General features: G+C 45.8%; 2 protein-coding genes across 2 annotated transcripts in view; one reads left to right on the forward strand and one right to left on the reverse strand.

Moving 5' to 3' along the window:
- The window catches only part of VTI1B (vesicle transport through interaction with t-SNAREs 1B), a 12,614-nt gene extending 1,634 nt beyond the window's left edge, over positions 1–10,980 (reverse strand). Inside the window, exons 1-4 of the mRNA XM_063398767.1 lie at positions 10,546–10,980; positions 4,716–4,774; positions 3,713–3,904; positions 2,187–2,360 (exon numbers count right to left, since the gene is read on the reverse strand). Of these exons, the coding sequence (XP_063254837.1) occupies positions 2,187–2,360; positions 3,713–3,904; positions 4,716–4,774; positions 10,546–10,924 (804 nt within the window). The 5' untranslated portion in view covers positions 10,925–10,980. The remainder of the gene's footprint in view (positions 1–2,186; positions 2,361–3,712; positions 3,905–4,715; positions 4,775–10,545) is intronic.
- Positions 10,981–11,259: 279 nt separating this feature from the next.
- Positions 11,260–19,585, forward strand: LOC134551304 (retinol dehydrogenase 12-like). Its single transcript, XM_063398768.1, has 7 exons — positions 11,260–11,418; positions 12,058–12,176; positions 12,964–13,119; positions 13,393–13,497; positions 13,961–14,170; positions 16,005–16,194; positions 18,069–19,585. The coding sequence occupies exons 1-7, from the start codon at positions 11,339–11,341 to the stop codon at positions 18,169–18,171; spliced, it is 963 nt and encodes a 320-aa protein (XP_063254838.1). The 5' UTR covers positions 11,260–11,338; the 3' UTR covers positions 18,172–19,585.
- The last annotated feature ends 655 nt before the right edge of the window (positions 19,586–20,240 follow it).

Here is a 20,240-nt window from a genome sequence, read left to right on the forward strand (position 1 = left end):
TAAGACTTTTGTGTATACTTGTGAGAGGTAGGAGAATTATAAAAGAAAGGCCTCAAAAAATCAGGCCTGCTCTATTAAATTAATAGCTAGTCTGTCATCTCTTCTAAGTGTAGATAAGCAATTTGCAAGTTCCCATGTGAAAACGATCTTTGTATGAAAAGTTTGTTAACACAACAACCTATTCTTGGGTTGAAAAATAGGTATATCTGTGTAAACAGTAAGATCTGTTCATGAGAACCCACAAAGGAAAAATGTAAGCAACCTGAATCTCTGCTTGTACACACAAATCACCTTCTGACCAAAAAAATGAAGTGGTAAGAAAACCAGCAGCCAATAGGTGTTGCACACGAGGTCTGTAAAAACTGTGTAAAATAAGTTAAAGTAAGTTATGTGAATAAAGAATTGGCTTTTCCTGCATAAAGAAAATGGGAGTCTTGGCTACCTTATTACAATATATACTTTCCCTTAGATACACACAAAGATATGTATGCAATTTGAGACTACTTTCTGCCTCTTTAATTAATATACGAGTATCAGAAAGTTAGTGCTGGCTTCTTTCCTTAAAATTAATTTCATTATTCTAGTTGTTAACACCAGAAGAAAGTGATACTGAAGTGTTCACCCCAGTGCATATGAAACTGTCTGAAATGCAGCTCAAGTTTTATCAAAGAAAGAATTGTGTTGCACTGACAGCTCTAAGTGGGTACAAGCTCTGAGCTGTTAATGGATAATCCATTTCAGCTTTGTATTGCCCAGAAATGAACTGCCCAGCATAGCCAGTCAGCTGTTAAGAAGGATGAAGTGAAGTGAGGTTACAGACAACTAAAAAAGGTATTGCTTCACAGGCACAGTTCACGATGCATGGCCACCGGTCTCCAGGTAGGATTTCACTATTCCACTTCCAAGCCTTCTAGGGAAGGGAAGGGTCAGCCAGCTCACTGACATCACAGACACCTGCCTGCACAATTCCTCTGCAGTTTAACAAATTGCCCTCAACTGCAAAACCTCCTGTAGGTTTCCTTGTGCTGAGATGGGCTGGACAAAGCTGTGAAGAAAACCATCAAGCCCATCCGGAGCTTAGTAGATCTCCAATCTTCACTATGAAAGAACAAGCAAGAAGAAAGTCTGCTTCCAGTTGGGATGTGTGCTTCACACAATTCCACAACTCACTGCCTAAGAGGCTCACAGTCGAACTCACAGACAGTTTAGTGGTGAACACAGCAGTGTTAAACATTGGACTCAATGATCTTTGAGGCCTTTTCCAAGCTAAACAATTCTATGCTTCTGTGAACAATCTGTTGAGAGACTGTGACACCTGAAGGACTGGAGTATTTTTTATTTAGCTAAAAGACAAAACCTTTACCTCCAAATCTTAAGATCAATTTCCTTTCCTGCCTTCTAACCCAAATTTTTGAACAGGACAAATCAAATTCAGACTGAAATTACAGAACTACCTAAATGAAAAAGCTACAGGCTTTGTTGCAATGAGTAGAGAGAACTCCCAAAAGCAGGAGTACGCCTTTTGTTTTGGCTGGGTGGGCTTATTTGCCAAACTTGGTGTCCCCTGAAGTAACTCACCAAAAAGCTTTACACTTGGGATCCCTTGCACACACAGAAAATCCCATCAGTTTGTTAGTTCAAAAATCAAACTGTCAGTTTTGTGTACATGTGTAAACAAAACAGTTTTTGAAGCTTTCACAGCAGAAGCAGAGCTTCTTGAACCAAGGATGAGGAATAGGCATCTTGTGTGACAACATATTTTCCCTCCCTGCAAATATTGGAAAGCTAGTAATTAAGTCATTACTCTTCTACTGAATTTATTTTCAATACAAAAACTTGCTAACTGCTTCCCAAATCTTAACTTTTACTAATAATCTAGTTACAAGGCAACTCCTTAACAATTTTCAATTCTGTAACCTTTTCAGTAATGCTATTTTTTCTAGCAGATCTACAGGTCTAATCTCCCATCTTGCACAGACACAGCAGCAGACATTTGACCACCATACTTTGGACCCTCCTACAGTAATTATTTTCGTTTTATGAGAACAAATAGAAATGTGGCAGCCTGAATTTGGTCTGTAAAAATATCCAATCGGATTACTATGCCTAGGGAGATCCCTGAGATCCCTGCTGGCACGCAGCTCGCAGTGCAGTGAGGTGAGGCCGTTTGCAGGTGCCCTGCTCACCCTGCCCTTGGTGCGCTCCAGCTGCTCGCGCTGCTCGCCCAGCTCCTCGATGATGTCCGTGCCGATCTGGTCGGTCTCGGCCGCGATGCGGTGCGAGCGCTCGATGCTCTCGCTGGCGCGGTTCAGGCTGTCAGTGCCCTGGAGAAGCAGCACCCTCTGGGACTGCAGGTTAGTCTGAAAAACAATGGCATGCTCAAGTACCAGGCACAAAGACAGAAGTATTAGGCTTCTGACATTAAAAACTTGGACTGTGACTCCACAGGCCTTGCATCTGTATGAGCTGTACATACTGCTTATGTTAACTGATGCAGCCCAGCTAATTTTGGCCGAGCCTTGTTCACTTTGTAGGAACCAAATCTGGTTAAATTTAAAAAAATTATACAGCACTAAAGAGTTAGAGCAGTTCCAAAAAATTGTCCTTGTAAAATTTACTTTTCCATCGAAGAACATTTACATGAAAATAGTATTTTTCTTTTCCAGATGCTAACTTTTACTTCCATTCACATCTACAGTGAGCCTTATTTGCAACTTCACAGTTGGTTGCCAGGGAGATAATTAAGAGTTTGCAGTCAAAAGGATTAGGAACAAACAGCACCAACAGATGGACTGCTAAGTAACAAAGATCTTCTTTTCATGCCAATAGCCTGGGCTAGAGGATAAGGAATGGTTGCTGACCTTGGGGTCAGAAGACAGCTCAAAATAAAGTGTTTTCTCAAGCTTCAGAAAGCCTAATCTATCACCCTGCTCTCACGTTTTAGAGTAATCAGTCAAAAAGAAACAAATGCAAAAATTTCCTAAGCTACAGCAGAAGGAAATACTAAGCAAACAACTCCCCTAACACCGTCCTCATCTAAGGCAGAAAAATGAAAAGCCCATCTCCAAGAACTTTCTGTACAGATGACAGCACTTTGAAGACAATAAGGAGATTCAGTCTCATTAGCTCAGATATCTCTAAGCCTATCTGGGAAACAAGAAATTGGTGTACTTTTTGCATTGTAGCAGCAAAACCATAGCGAAAAAAGTGCTAGAGGAAAACACTTTTTTATTTTCCTGAAATTATTTACACTAAATAATAAATTCCTAAATTATTTACACTTAAAATATAATTCTACCAAAGAACGTATACAGTGTATAATTCATATTTTGCTGGTTTTGGAGATTGGAACTAGATGAGTTAACTTTTTTTTTTCCATGAAGTAGCATCACTTCTGTGTTTTCCTTCTGGAGGGGAACAATTAAACTAAGAGTTTTGGTACAGAATGTTGAGCAAATTACTAACTGCATGGCTTTCAAGGAGTTCCATTTTGATTACATTCCTATCTTTGTTTTAGAACAGAAGAGCTCTCCTCTGAGTTCCAGGTGTTCTTTCTCCTCCCTGAGATACTCATGTTACATGTAGAGAGATATGCAGGGAGTTACAAAAGCACAGAGGTGGTTTAAAGTAGAAGCACTATAAACAATGTATCTGCAGTACAGCTTTTGCACTATCACAGCCATGTTAAATAAAATTTACATCTGATCCTTACGCTCTGCTCATTTTCTGTGGCGAAGATTCCGTATTTTGTATCGCTTTGGTTCCCACGGCCCAGTCCCAAATCTGTGCTTCTCATCTCTCTCTGGAACATGGACAGGTCTCTTCTGTACGCTCGGATTTTGCTCATCATTTGGTTGCGGAAAGGCACAGGAGCGTACCTCAGCTCTTCCTCCATTTCCCGCAGCTTTAACAAAGGAAAGCATGCTTATTCTCTAAAGCACCACATCTATCCTCAGCAGCAGCTGTACCCAAAACTCAGCACCAGACTAAGGGATGCACGTTTGTGTTGGACTGGCTGAGGGGGGTAACACCAAACTCCACACCCCAAATGCTTAAAGCTGTATGCCAACAAGAGCTCTCTCAGAGGAGGAGCTCCACATCTCATACATCACCCAGAGATACCCATCAATAAACCCCAGTAAGTTAGGGGAATAAAGCATCATGTTCAGCTGTGACTAAAAAACAACCTACAAACTGCACATTGAAATATGAAAAGAAAGCGTAATCCATAATGTCTTGTTTTAAAAGACAAGTCACATGGCTTTTTTGGTGCTGTTCCGCATCACCTGCTGTCCAGCAAGCCTATACACTACTACAGACAGATCACACAGGCTAAGACCAACATGAAAGAAGACAGCAGGGTGATAAAAACCCCAAGCAGCAGATTCTCTACATGCCTGCCCTAAAACCTCTAGCAATTTTAATTGCACCTCCACCACTCTACTTTCTTCAACAAAGTGAAGGCAGTATCAAAACCGAGCACTCAAAACCCCCTTGAAACACATGTAAGAATATTTGTCTATATTTATGTATGTGTGTAAGTATACACAACAGTCTTAACAAACACAGACACACCAGCAGATCAATCATCAAACAGTACAAAAATTGAACTCCTGCCTGCCAGAACAGAAGCCATAAAAAGTAACTTTTGTAAGTACTGTCCTTTAGGGCAGCAGTCTTTCCAGCATCAGGGAGGCCGGAAGCCCCACGCTCACCGTCTCGCTGGCTTCACGCTGCTTCTCATCAAATTCTCGGACCAGTTTTTTCTTCTCCTCTGGGAAAGTAAAAGCAATATGTCAGACAAACTTAGAGAAATGGCAACAAAACTCCAACTCAATCCATTAAAAATGAGGAAGCTGCCATAGTCAGCTGGCTGCAGAACACCAGGTCAAAATTCATCTCAAATGGGAACAGCTTGTTCTTACGACAACTTTTCAGAAGGGAGCAGGGCAAGAGAGCAGAAATTGCTCTTCCAAATGCTGAACACTGCCTCTGGTAGACAAAAGAAGCAATTTTTCAAATATTTTTTTGACCTCCTGTCCTTCAGTGTCCACTGACAGAATTGCACATTGAAAAACATTTAGTATGAAAGAACAGCAAAGAAGACACATTGGTAAACAGCTCAAAAATATATTTCTTATTTTTTGCAAATGCTTGGCAAGATTACAGAAAGCTGAAACTATAATTTGGATTTGAACAGAACATCAGGTCAGTCTACATTTTCAAGTGAGCCCTGAAGGTCCTGGCAGATCTGGCACTCTGCATTCCCGTGGTCATAAAGTACTTAAGTACACAGGATAATCATTCCAGAGGTCTCTAAGATAAAAGATGCCACCAAGGTATCACCTCAGCTTCAGACTAAAGCCCAAATGCTTCCCTCTTCTGGAATGACATGAGTTGTTTGAATCAGCCAACAACAACAGACATTTTAGTTGTTTGAGACAGTCATTTACCCAGATCTGTGTAAATCCCAGCCCAAACCTAGGCCTTTGGAAACCAAAGAATGGGTTTCACTGCTGTTAGTCTATTTCTAAACAAAACCTTAAGGCATGTGTTTTTCATGTGATAAAAACTATCATATCCCTCTAACATCCACCATCAATGAAAATCTAAATCTGAAATTTTCCTTATCTCAACTGAGCAAAAACACATGCTCTGTAATCCTTTGCAAAAGCACTGAAGATGAACACCAGAGGACCGTTGTAGAATACTGCAAACAAAACCAAATTCTATCAGAAATCTGATAACTGTGCACCTAGCTCAATTCACCTTTCTCAAAAGAGTATTATTCAGTCTTAAACAAAATTCTAGGCAGCAGAAAATGCAGACTGCCATCTTGGTAAAACTCCTCCAATTTGATTAGAGACAAAATTACATACAGCATTACAAAAACATCATCACAGTAAAAAAATCACTTGATAATGCCCTTTGGTAAGCACAGTCCTCTCCAAAAGAAGTAGCTTTTAAATCACTGAGATCTCAACAGAAGAGAGGAAGAAATCTAAAGTGTTCAGAACATTGGTATACAGCTCCTCTCACACACACAACAGGCCTAAGCTGTAGGCTTTCCTTCTCAGTTCAAATTCAGATTAAGCCCAGCATTTGAACTGTAAAGAACTTAAAACAGGACTAACTAGACCCATCATCTAAAGTAGCTATGGTCTCATGTAGTGCACAGAATTATTACAGACTAAGCTACATCATGACTGTTAATATATTACACATCAGCTGGTACCAGGAAATGCAATTTCACATCCCAAATTATTCAGGAAGAAATGCTGACTTAGGAGGTTCCTAAATACATTCTCCTCAACTTCCTCCCTGATTTGCCACCATACACATTTGTGCTGATGCATTGTTTGTGTAGCTGGGTTACAAGTGAAATCACACATGATCTGTGGAAAAACAGCCTTTGGAAGTAATTTGTTTCATGCAGGTCATTTCACTAATCTGATTCAAGCAGTGAATTAAACCCACTGCTGTCTCAAAGGCATGGAAACCCATCACAGAACTGGAAAAGCAGCACTTCCCTGCTTTATTTCTCCCTTGCAGACAAAGAAGATGCTGCACTTAAAATCTTGCAGCCAAAGAAATGCCAGCTTCCAAAAGACATAGAATCATGGAATGGTTTAGGTAAGCCAAGCAGCAATAGCTTGAGACCTTTTTGTCTACAGGCCAATGAGAAATCCAGCAACACGGCTTGAAAATGTTCTATTGGATCTGGCCAGTATCCAGAAACTCCAAAATACACTGAGAGAGTCACTGGGTGAATTCACTGCTCTGCATTGAACCACAACTCAAAGCACACAGGCAGAACTTCCAAAATGCAGCAGCACTGCCTGTGCCACAGCAGCATTACCTACATGCTCATTGGCATGAACTGACTGATTTCCAGTTAGAAAGAGATTCAGTTGGAAAGCACAGCTCACTGAATTCATGTAGAGGAAAATACATCATTTGAAACTTATCCAGGCTGTTTCCCCTTCTTACAAATCTGGAAGAGGAAAAAAGAGTGTTTCTAGAATTAGGAATTTGTCATCTTGTTTATACAGAATGAAACAGCATTTCCAAACCTCTGCCTCTCAAAGATGTCCCAAGGACTACAGATTCTGTGTTGCTTTTGGAGCATGTGAATTGTCTTACAAGAGTATTCCAAGGTCTCTTTTATCACCTCAGTCCTCAGTCCTCCTGAATATTTTGGGATCAGATAACTCAAAAAATAAAGATATACTCCCCTCCTCATAAGTACAAGAAGCAAACAAAGAACATTAGTAGAGTGGAATGACTCTACCAGATAGACAAAATCCTAAATCTTAACCTCTCTTAGAAACACTTTAAAAAATAGTGCTAGGATTTTTGCAGGAAAAAAAATAGAACAGTTGTATTAAAATTCTTTAGCATGTCTGAAAATTCAACTTGCAATTATTTGCAATCTATTGGAAAAAGAACCAAGTATTGCAAAAATGGTAGCCTGTAAATACTCCATTTAAGCCCATGGCTTAGAATTCATTGCCCATGACTACCACAGTGTCAAGGAGACCTGACTAAATTTTACTTCACCAAGAAACTAATCATGCTCATTTCTCTAGGAAAATAAGGATTTCTACCAGAAAAGGTATTGCTTCTTTTAAGCTTTTTATCCTTGTTGACCACTGGTGAAATTAAGTGAGTTTTGCAAGTTGTCATCTGCGGGTTTCAACACCTTTCTTGTACCAAACTTTCTGGAAACGCTGATGACAAGGACTGTGACCCTGAATTTAACTCATTATTAAACAGAAAGTCAGGGAAGAAACAGGACATTAAATGTTTCATGCTCGGTGTTATCTACCACAGACCGGTATATTCTGAACAAACTGTTTTTCTGATTTTACACAAAACTGATCAACTGTGGGAGAATGAACATCATGGCAGAACGCCAGCGCCTGCCCATCACTGGGGCACAAAACCTGAGCTGAGCTACAGCAGTGGATTACATTTCTCGTAGGAAGGATTTAATCAGAGGCATTCAATGACACTGGCAAAATTCTCCTTCACATCACTTCCCTTTCTGGTTCCCAGAACACTGCCAAGTATCAAGGACTGAACCAGAAGCACACATCCTTCCAGAGGAGTGTTCTGTCAGAGCATTTTACCCACTGGTGTGGTATAAAGAATACCCATAAAATCAGGCTGTGCTTCTAACACAACTTAATGTGGCTAGAATGATAGGTTTTCTCTATTTTGTGAGTACATAGTGCACAAACCAGCCTCTTAAAACAGTAATTCAAAATGGAAACATTCTCCAACAAATCTACAGATGCTTCTGGGAAGTTCTGACAATAAAACCTGCTTCTATTTGTGCCAATGAGGTTTTAAATGTGAATCCAACGTACACAAATTTAAAAAGGGTGGGGAGGAATCCCAAAATCCCCAAAGTACTGCAGTTGTTACAGAATCACAGAATCAATTAGGCTGGAAAAGACCTCTGCAGGTCTTCAAGTCCAACCTGACCTAACACCACCTTGTCAACTAGACCATGGCACTGAGTGTCACATCCAGTCTTTCCTTAAACATCTCTGTGGAGGGTGACTCCACCACCTCCCTGGGCAGCTCATTCCAATGTCTAATCACCCTTTCTGCAAAGAAATTCTTCCTAAAGTCAAACTTCAACCTCCTCTGGTGCAGCTCAAGACTGTCCTCTTGTCCTGGCGCTGGCTGCCTGGGAGAAGTGGCTGACCTCCACCTGGCTGCAGCCTCCTTTCAGGTGGCTGTGAGAAGGTTGTGAGAACACTCCTGTTCTCCAGGCTAAACCCCAGTTCACAGAATCGTTAGGCTGGAAGAGATCTCCAGGATCATCAAGTCCAACCCAACCCTAAGCTCAACTAAACCATGGCACCAAGTGTCACATCTAGTCTTTTCTTAAACACATCCAGAGATGGTGAATCCACCACCTCCTCAGGCAGACCATTCCAATACTTTTTCACTCTTTCTGTAAAAAACTTTTTCTTAATATCCAGCCCTTGGCACAGCTTAAGACAGTGTCTTCTCATTCTGTCAGCTGCTGCCTGAAGAAAGAGACCAACTCCACCTGGCTACAGCCACCTTTCAGGAAGTTGTGGAGAGTGATAAGGTCACCTCTGAGTCTTCTCCAGGCTAAACAATCCCAGCTCCCTCAGTCATTCCTCACAGGGTTTGTGTTCCAAGCCCCTCACCAGCCTCATTGCCTCCTCTGGAAATGCTCAAGTGCCTCAATGTCCTTCATGAACTGAGGGGCCAGAGCTGGACACAGCACTCGAGGTGTGGCCTCACCAGTGCTGAGTACAGGGGAAGAATGACCTCCCTGCTCCTGCTGGCCACACCATTCCTGATCCAGGCCAGGATGCCCTTGGCCACCAGGGCACACTGCTGGCTCATGTTGAGCTGCTGTCACCAGCACCCCCAGGCCTTTCTGTGCCTGGGCACTGTCCAGCCATGCCGTCCCCAGCCTGTAACACTGCAGAGGTTATTTGTGGCCAAAATGCAGGACTCGGCACTTGGACTTATTAAACTTCATCCCACTAGACTCTGCCCATCCATCCAACCATTCCAGGTCTCTCTGCAGAGCCCTCCTACCTTCCAACAGATCAACACATGCTCCCAGCTCAGTGTCGTCTGCAAATTTACTAATGAAAGACTCTCATCCATGTCATCAATGAAGATATTGAATAAAACAGGCCCCAGCACAGACCCCTGAGGGACACCACTGGTCACTGGCCCCCAGCTGGATGCTGCACCGTTCACCATCACTCTCTGGGCCTGGCCATCCAGCCAGTTCCTGACCCAGCAAAGAGAGCTCCTGTCCAAGCTGTGGGCTGCCAGCTTATCTAGGAGTGTGCTGTGGGAGGCAGTGTCAAAGGCCTTGCTGAAGTCCAAACAGACACATCCACAGCCTTCCCTGCATCCACCAGGCGGGTCAGCTGGTCACAAAAGGAGACCAGGTTGGTCAAACAGGTTGTCCACCTCTTCTTCCTGGTTGGGTGGACGATAACAGACTTCCAACAGGATGTCAGCCTTGTTGGCCTTCCCTTTAATTCTTACCCATAAGCATTCAACTTCATCATCACTAGTTATAATACCTATGGCATCAAAAGCAAAGTTCGAACAGAAACACCATGAAATAGCATCCAAATAACAACTCCTCCTCAGAGACTGATGCTGTGAACCTAGCACGGCAGTGCTTGCCTACGGAGTTGAAATTTGCCAGAGCAGAGGAGCTCCCGAGGAGTGAAGCCACACACCTGCACCGCCACCAGGACACAACACACGGCAAAGCCGCCCGCCTCCGCCTAACAGGAAGCCTAACCAGAAGCGCCGTCCCGAGTCCCTAAAACTGCCAAGCCCTCAGCACAAAGCGCTGAGGGGACGCTGCCTTCCCAGCTGCTCTAACACGCCTGTCTGACGAGAAGCACCCCAACACTTCTGCCATGGCCCCGCAGCCGGCGGGGCAGCTCCAGCCGGAGGGACCGCGGCCCCGGCCGTGCCCTGCCCGCGGCCCCGGAGAACGTCCACTCCCCCTCCCCGGCTCACCGGCCGCGCTGCCCCGCAGCCGCTCGGGGACGCCCCGCAGGTCTCCGTGCAGCCCGCGGAAGATCTCGTGCAGCCGCTCCAGGTGCTCCGAGGACGCGGAGCCCCGGCCCGCCATGGCCCCGCAGCCCCCGCGCCCCCGGCCCCGCCCGCCCGGCGCTTCCGCCGCCGGGGCCGCCTGGCGCGCTGCCTGCTGGGAGCTGTAGTCCCGGGGAGGCTCCGGGGCCCGCCCCGCGCGGGGGCGCTCGTCCGCCGCCGCCACGGAGCTCTCCGGGCCGGCAGCACCGGGGCGGCCCCGGGGCTCCCCGGTACCGGCGGGACCCGCCGCTGCCGCAGCCGCCACCGCGCTGCTCCCAGCCTCGGCGCCTGCCCGCGTGTACATCGTTGCATGCCCCTTGCCAGGATGAATGACGTGAACCTCGGCGGGGGGTTGTAAAGGTGTGTTTCAAACGGCGCTGCCGACAGCCGCCGCTGCGCTGTCTCTGCAGACATTTCTCGGTTTCTTAATTGAGGAGTGCGTTTCAGAATGTTTCGAGGGACCCAGCTCGGAGCTGTGCGGTGCCTGGGATAAAAAAGCAGCGGGCTGCCGGCCTGAAGCCAGCCGCCCCCGCTGCCCGCGGGTACCCCCGGCGGGGGCGCGGCCCGGTGCGGAGGTGCGGCTGTACGGCCGTGGGCGAGGCCAACGCGGAGAGGCGGCGGCCGGGCGGGGCCTGCGCGGGCAAAGGCGGGTCCCAAGGGGCGGGGCGGGGGCTGCGGACAGCCTGCGCTGGCGGTGCGCGGGTAGCTGGCGGCAGCGATGCTCAACTGCTGGGAAGCCGCGCTGGGCGCCGCCGTCTCCGTCCCCGTCCTTCTTTTCGTGGCAGCGCCCTACATCAGGTGCGTTTTAGCGAGCGCAGCCCCTGCCCTTCGCGTATGTTCAGCCCCGCAGAGCGGCGCGCCTCGGGGCGCGGAGCCGGCGCGCTTCGCCTCTCAGCGCGTGTGTCTGTGTGCGTGTGGCGGGAGTGCGAGCAGCGGGAATCCCGTCCTACGGCCCGCGCTGGGCTCGGGAGCTATTCAGTCCTCCCCAGCTCCTGCGGCCCGGTGACGCTGCCGAGGCTCGCTCAGCCCCGGCACCGCCCGGCGCGACCCGCGGGCTCTGTCCCGGCACCGGAGCGCTCCCGGAGGAGCGGCAGGAGGCGGGGCCTGCCTTCTCCTCAGGACGCGGCGGCGCAGCCCATTGGCCAGAAGGCCCCGGGGCGCGCGGCAGCAGCCAATGAGAGGCGTGGCTCCACTTGACGCACGACGGGGCGGGCCCGAGGGCGGGGCCGCGCTCGGGAACGCGCGGGGGATTGGGGGCGCGTTCCTGGTGTCCCGGTCGCGACACGGCCGTGAGCAGCCGCTTCAGGTGAGGGCGCCCTGGGGCCCAGGGCGCAGCGGTGAGCCCGAGTGTTAATGCGAACCCCCAGGTCCTGGGTGCTCAGCCCCGGCCCGAGCCCCGTAAGGAGGCAGAGGTGACTGGTGCCTCCCCTCTTGCAGGCAGTATGTCGCTGGAGGACGGTGTAAGTCGACAGCAAGGCTGGAGGGGAAGGTGGTGATAATCACAGGAGCCAACACAGGCATCGGCAAGGCGACCGCCAGAGACCTCGCTCAAAGAGGCAAGTGCAGTCTCGTCAGCAGACATCCCTGTGGAGCTGCGGAGGCTGTGCCTTGGGTCAGAAGTCCCTTTTCTGGAGCTAAGGAAGACGTGTTGTAGGCTTATAGTGAAGTAAACTGGATTCCAGAGTTACTGCAGATGAGCCCAAGTGCTGTTTCTTCAGAGGCAGTAACCACTGAGTTCCTCAACTGTTTTTATTGCTTGGACTCCAAAAATGCGCCTTGGGGACATGAAAATGCTTTGCACTGCAACTGATTCCAGAGGACTGGGGAAGTTCCTGGATTCTGCTTGTATGAAGCTGGGAAATGCCATAGGTCCACAACTGTGTGTTTTAGTTATTCATGTTTCAGGCTAATTTGATGTGAATGTTACTGGGGTAACTGGTAAGAAGATTAAACTACTTGTTCACAATCCATTTAGAAAGTGCTCTGGCTGGAATCCATCACCTTTATGTGCTCTTGGCTTGATGTTCCCATTATAGAGGCAGATACAACCCTATCATACCAGTGTTGTTATATGCACTCCTGACTTGGGAGAACCTGGACATAGGCACTTAAGAGGTGCATTTTCCTAGTCTGAAAGCATCTTTCAGCTGGAGTGTAGCTCACAATTGAGTGGGAAAGGCTTTGTCCCTTCCAGCCACCCCCGTTACTGATGCTAGTTCCCTAAAGAAACAATAGACTGTAATTGCTGTGCATGGTCAGCCTATTTGTCATAGCCTTGATCATCCAGTGTGCTCCAGTGATCTCAGTTTCTGTTCCTGTTGTTCCCCCCTCTCCTCCTTGCAGGGGCAAGGGTAATTATTGCCTGCAGAGACATAGCAAAGGGAGACGCTGCAGCCAGTGAAATCCGAGCTGAGACAGGGAACCAGCAAGTCATTGTGAAAAAACTGGACTTGGCTGATACGAAGTCCATCCGGGAGTTTGCTGAGAAATTTCTTGCAGGTACAGTCTCTAGATTCTTTTTTTAGTGAGACTATTTTACAAAGGACTGCTGTCTGCTCTTCTAACCATTGCCAAATTCCTGCCCTCTTTGTCTCTGGGGTACTGTGGTTCACAGCAGGGGCTGGTCAGAGACAGTGAGCTAGATTGTGGCAGGAGACGTGTGCTTTTTTTAAGGTGATGTGGCTGCAAGTCAGACAGCAAGGGGTGACTTGTGCTACCTTCTTGTTTGCATTTTCTGTTTCCTTGTTTAAGGATGTCTGTTGTTTCTTGCAGAGGAGAAGGAACTCCATGTTCTCATTAATAATGCTGGGGTAATGTTATGCCCTTACTCCAAGACTGCTGATGGCTTTGAGATGCATCTGGGAGTCAATCATCTTGGTAAGGCCACTGGAATCATGTTTGCACTCAATATGGAATCATAGAATCTTTGGATGGTTTGGGTTGGAATTGCCCTTAAAGATCATCTTCTCCTAACATCAACATCTGTTTCAAAATGCCAAAGAAAAATCCTGCTTTCAGATTTTCTCTTCCTCATTCTTCCTTTTAGAGGAAGGATGGAAGGTCAGAGTTCTGGAGATGCAATGTGGTGTATTTGTATGTTGTGGATCTAGTTTAAGTATCTATATGTGTTACCTGGGACATTTTGAAATGTATGACAGCTCCAGCTTTTTGAAGATGAGGAGCAGAACTTGAAGGCCCCAAAAAAGCGTAGATGTTCATTCAGGGGAATTTAACAGAAATGTTCTTTTTCCTGGACTTGAAATGAGGGCAGCAGTAAGATACCACATATAAGCAAGCAGGGGAACCCTGTCTGGAAGGATGACCTTTTGTCTCCCCCTAGGTCATTTTCTCTTGACTTTCCTCTTGCTGGAGCGTCTGAAGCAGTCTGCCCCAGCCCGCATCGTGAACGTGTCCTCACTGGCTCACCACGGGGGCCGAATCCGCTTCCACGATCTCCATGGTGAGAAGAGCTACAATCGTGGCCTCGCCTACTGCCACAGCAAACTGGCAAATGTGCTCTTCACCCGCGAGCTGGCCAGGCGGCTGCAAGGCAAGTTCCAGAGGCAGGTGGGGTGTTTGCTTGGCTTTCTGAGCACCGTGGATGGGGAGAGTGGATTGAAGAAACGGCTGCAAATTGTCTATGCAGAAATTGAATGGTTTGAAGCAAATGTCACGGAGAGCTCTTCGCAGGAAGAAAATATCTCCTGTCTGTGGAACCAGGAGACTTGCAACACAGATTGTCTTTACAACAACAGGGTAGAGGAGTTTAGCACAGTTGAATGTATCTCATTTTTCTTTGGTGCTTGTCAAAAACTAGATGCATCCACACAGTTATGGTATGTGGGTGGAAGCCAAAACCAGAGCTACAACTGCAGTCTCCAATAGAAAAGCTAATGCACACTCAGCTACCCTAAAGGTTGGTGGCCTGTAGAACACGTGTAAGATTAGACAGTACCTTGTGAGTCACAGCATCTGTCACAGTTGTGTCATTCAGTCCTGTTCATAAACTTAAGTAGTATTTATTTACTATAACAGAAGCAGTGTCTTCCCCAGGAAATTACTATTAGAGTAAGTCAAAAGAGGCAGGTGTTCTCAAAAGGCTGATGTGAACTGCTGCTGGTTTAGCACTCAGGCCCTCCAGCACTTTTTTTGCAGAAAGCACATAATGACTCCTGTCTTTAGAAGGGAGCAGAGGATGCTCCAGTACTATGGATGAGTGATTCAAAGTGCTTCAAGAATGACCATCAAGGGTGTTAGCAAAAGTGTTTTAACCTGATCTCATAGAAGCATGACTTAACAAAGTTCAGTGGCAAGGTTCACTCTGTTACTTACGTGGAAGACACATACAAAGGAAAACTGATTTAGAATTGAGTTAGAATGATTCACACAGGACTGGAAACACACTCTGTAAGGAAGACCCTGCTGTTCAATCACAAGGCTCAGCATGGAGCCCTGTGCTTTTTAAACTCCTTAGGGAGCCTAGTTGTGGCTAGGTCCAGTTTTAGTCTCAGACTTGTATGATTTATATGAAATGGAATTATCTATACAAAGTTTATAATAATTATTACTGAGTAGCTACGTGGACTAGTAATGCTTCCTCAGTATTAATTCAGCAGTCAGTCACTTACCAAGGATTTGCTGCAAGCAAAGGGCCTCTCTGCCTTGGTTAAGGAAGGGTCTCTTAGGTAAAATCTCAAACCTTGAGAGGCATCCCTGCTTCAGAGTTATCTGCTGTGCAGTCCAGTTGCAGTTTGAGCTGAGGTCCAGCTGGGGTCATACAAAGGTTTGCAGTTGGTAAAAGGTCTCTGCCTTGAGGAGCAACCTTGAGAGGTGAGCCAGCTCAAGGGAAGATTGTCACCCTGCAGTCATACTGCCTGGCAAGGAGAGCTCAGAGAAGGCTCACTTAGGCTGTAATATTTATGGAATGGAGTGGTTGTCTTCTGTTCAAATTGCATACAATGGGAAAGGTAGACATGGGACTCAGTACCTTACATACCTCACAATCCACTTATTTGTTCCTGGATAAAAGAGTATTGGAAAAGCCACATGCTACTTGTGTTAACTGCCTGATGGGTGTTCCAAGTTCATGGGTGTTGATACTGGCCTCTGGGTTTCCTAGAGGAGTTTTGACCCATTTACGGCTCAGACCTTTACCTTCTTTGGAGCCTCTACCAAACTACTGCTGATTTGGCTAAGAGATCAAGTGTATCCATCACATTCAGCATGCAGTAACTGCAGGGGACTTCACTTACTCTCTGTATCCAAGTCTGGACTCCTCCTTTAAGTTACAGAATATCTACAGGTAGAATTGAGGAGTATATTACCCTTCTTTTAAAGACACTTTGATCCATGCACATTGACTGGACTACTTTATTTTGCCATAGGCACAAAAGTCACAGCAAACGCTCTCCATCCCGGTTCTGTCTCTTCTGAACTGGTCCGGCACTCCTGTGTAATGACTTGGCTGTGGAAGATCTTCTCCTTCTTCTTGAAGACGCCTTGCGAAGGAGCTCAGACCAGTATCTACTGTGCAGTAGCTGAGGAGCTGGACTCTGTGACAGGACAGTATTTCAGGTGGGTGCGAGCTGATGAAGTGATACTCTGGAAGGAAACTTCGTTGGCTGGGGAATATGGGACTTACTGTCATTCTTCATTGAGAAGGGACCAGGTAAGAGCCTGTCTGGTAAGACTGAGGGTGGCAAACACTAGAGCATCGCCCTTTCCAGGTCTGTTGCAATCGTGTTAGAAGAAACACCTGACCTGTGCAACACTTCATACAATAGCATGTCCTTTAGTGCTAAAAATATGAATATACTCAAAGTGCAGGAATGGCTGTCACATGCTCTGACCTGCCTAACCCTTGGGAAAATCACTTTTCAGTAGAACTGTGTAGTTAATGAGGTCACCTCAGTCAGTCGTGGGAAGACCACTTCAGTTCCCTTTGTAGTTTTACCCCACTGAGGCACAAGGGCCTGTGCTCTGAGGGAGCTGGGAGAGCTGATGGAGCTGCCGAGACAGGAGGTGAGATTTTCAGGTCTGGCATGTGACCAAATAACTCTATCCTCCAGTGTGATAGACCCAACTGCTGGCAGGGACTATTGCTGGGCTGCTTGTCACACTGTCATGGAAATGGTCTTGTTTAGCTCCCATTACAAAACCTGTTATTTTTTGACTTACTCCAGGACCCTACATTGATCTCCTTTTCCCACCACCAAAACCACAGCCCAGAGTAGTTTCATGTCATCATCGTTCTAGATTTGAAGACTGCCATTCAAACAGATTCCCACAGATATGTCTGCCAGCTTCCCGTTGCAAGTAGAGCACTGTAACAACGTTGGTTTTTGGGAATGAATATGAAAATGTGTCTTTTTTTTCCCCCTCACCTCACATGGGTGCTGTTGGAGCCATTGTGTCTTTGCAGAGCTTTCTTCTTGTGATTTGTGACCAGATTAGTCTCTGTAATGACATTGCCTGATCTTCATTTGGAGTTTGTACCATCTTAATCAGACTTGAATATATAAATAGACATCTTAAGTCTTCCCTGGGTGACTGTCTGTCTTGGGATACAAATGTAGTATTAGTGTCCTGAAGTACAGAAAACTGGCAGAAGTGAACCTCATTAGAAAAAAGGGAGTTTTGGACATGGTGGGAAATGAGAAGCTTCAACACTAATTCACAATTTATATTGGACTAGCCTAGCATCCTTTTCACTTTCCAGGCCATAGACTATAAAACGCAAGCATAGACATTAAGAAAAGAGTTTGCATGCCACAGTGAGACACGTGGGTGTCCACCAGTCATTTCAGGAATATTAAAGACTCAGTTTATAAGCACTGAGCTGAACAGAAACCTTAGAAGATGCCATTTCCTCTGTGCTCTTAAACTCTCTAGTTATTGCAGCATTAGAGCTGAGAACACAGGACCTCTTTTCCAGACTGAGTGCTTCCTGATTGGAGGAGCTGTGAAGAAAGGAGCCACAGTTCAGACAATAATGGAAGAGGGGGTAACCCATACATGGTTATTACAGTGTTATTAATCTTGAGCATACAGTGGGACAAATAGTTTAGAATGAAGGGCTGTCCGAGTGACTTTTTTTGCAGTATTTGTTAGGAAATGTGCTCCCGAAGAAGCTTGGTTAGAGTTTGTATCCCTTTTTAGTGATATTAATGAGAATACATACTTCTTCTTTAAGAGTTGAGACAACAGAGACTTGCTGGCCAGTTCATGGTGCCATTGGGAGAGATTCTTCTGTAGCTAGTTGGAAAGAAATCTTTTTTGCGGTGGCTTAGCACCAACTCTTGCTCATTTGCTGGATAGCCTCCCACTGTTCTTAAAATGGTCTTAAGGTGATAAAGAGCATCTCCCTAATCTTAACACAGACATTTCAGTGTACTAATGTAGATGGAGATCTTGGACTTGAAAGAATAAAAAGGATGTTTTTCTTACAGTGACTGCCAGCCAGCGTACGTATCTCCACGAGGTCGGGATGATGAGACAGCAAAGAAGCTCTGGAGCGTGAGCTGTGAGCTCCTGGGCATCCAGTGGGACTGAGCAGCACCAAGAGTGTCCCTGGCTGGGCCCAGCGCTGCTTCTCCAGGGAACAGCACTGCTGAGAGACCTCAAGAGTAGAATGCTCATACTCTGTGGGCACAATGTAATTTGAATTTCTGGAATATTACACTTAATGATTGAGATTTGTAAGCAATCAGTCCCTCTTCCTAGCTGGAGAATTATAGCACTGATGCAGGGAGCAACCTGCTTGTTATCTCACACAGCAGCTTGAGGCTATGGTTCTCTGGCTTTAGAATAGAAAGGGAGGTTGCAGTCTTAGGTTTAGATTATGAAGTAACAAGGAATGACTTTAAATAAAGTTTGGGTGGGCTTTTTTCCTAACAGCAATAGTAAAAAGGTAGGACTCTAAACTTACAATCTATGAGATTATTTTCAGTTCCTACCCTTTGAACTGGCAGAGCAAAAATACATTAGGATATTAGATTTTCCGGCAAGTTATACAAAACAAATACTCTCAAGCACACAGAAATAGATCCTGGCCTTTTTGTGCCAGGCATTTGGTAAAGTTTTTACCTAAGTGGAATCACTTTCTCTGCATGCTCTGTAAGAAGCTGGACCCTAGCCACTGAGGTATTTTGGCCCTAATGCCTACTTACTGCAGTAAGTTAACTGAGGGTTGACAAATCAGGTTTTGGTGCAGGTGACTAGGAGGTTAAAAGCTGCAGGAGGGCTGCAATTGTGCACAGGCAAGTTATTAAAAAAAAAATCAACATCTCTCTTGTGAAGCATTGAACAAAGACGGTGTAAAAGTTGTCACAGTAAACCCTCCCCAGCTGCACTTTAAATGACTTTAGAACCTAGAAAATAGAGCAGAATGAATAAGGAACATCTCAATCATGTTAAAAAATATTAAATAACTTCAGCTTTAAATGACACTAAACTCCCTAGAGCTAAACAGCTGAAGCAGGAGGCAGGACTGTTGTGGTATTATGGTCAAGCTGGCTCCAGGACAGGAAGGTAAGACTTGCACAGAAATCCTTGCATTTGTCTGCCCCGCAGTCACTGGTTGCCAAGGCTGCCAGCCTGCCCCTGCAGGACCACACAGCTTGCACTCCCACAAAGCAGCTGGCTCAGGCCACGCAGCACTGGGACTGCTCCCTTGGAACTCCAGAGCTACGTGAGTGCAAATTGCTGGAGTGTGATCCATAATCAGAGATTATTTCTGAAAGAGTTAAGCAGTCAGAAACCAAGTGCCACAGCTCATAGGATTATCTTTTGCTTCTGAAAAAAGCCTGGAAGTTTTTGGACTTGCATATGAGCCTGCCACTGTGACCAACTGCCAGTTTTGGAAAACAAATGCTAATTTTAATTCTTCCTGTCTGGATGCTGTCTATGCAGATCAGTCCTGTGCTACCTCTGAGCAATACTAAATAAAGCCATTTTCCTTTTACAACAGGACCCCGTATCTTCTTTCAGAAATGCTGAATCAGTTTACTTGGTGTTGCTATTACCTGCACTTGCCTCACTAATGTAGAGAATTCAGTCCAGGTAACATTTTAAAAAGTCCCTTTGTGTTTCTCCCTGTCACTCTACCTTACCCCCCACCCCTGCCTCCCTCTTTATGCTTCATCCCAATGTGAAGCTAAATCCACAGCTATAATGTAGCAGTAGAATGTTATCTACCATTGGAGCCTTGGCTTGCTTTCTCTGATCTTGAAAGTGGCTTCAGGAGCAAGAGAAACCGTTTTTTAAAAAAGCAGAAAGGTGTGTCTGGTGTGAAATGTTTTTGCCTTTGCAGGTGAATGCTCTTCTCAGAGAAGTCTGATTGTAGATTTAACATCAGACACATTAAATAAACATTTCCATAGACATACATCCACTCTCTTTGACCTTGAGCAAGTAATTTACACCTCTCAGCTGGTCTGTAAAAAATGAGGAAACTAAAGCTCATTTAGCTGTCTCAAAGGGAGGCTTGTAAGGGAGAGTTAGATTAACTTGCAAAGCTCCAAAGAGGATTACTGAGTACATGTAAGGCATGAGGCTGAATTACCTGGGCTACCTAGCTGCTGGGGGGATTTCTAAAGATGTGACATTCTAGTCAATGTAGC

Source organism: Prinia subflava, chromosome 5 (genome assembly GCF_021018805.1).
Source record: "Prinia subflava isolate CZ2003 ecotype Zambia chromosome 5, Cam_Psub_1.2, whole genome shotgun sequence".
In the NCBI taxonomy this organism is placed as follows: domain Eukaryota; kingdom Metazoa; phylum Chordata; class Aves; order Passeriformes; family Cisticolidae; genus Prinia; species Prinia subflava.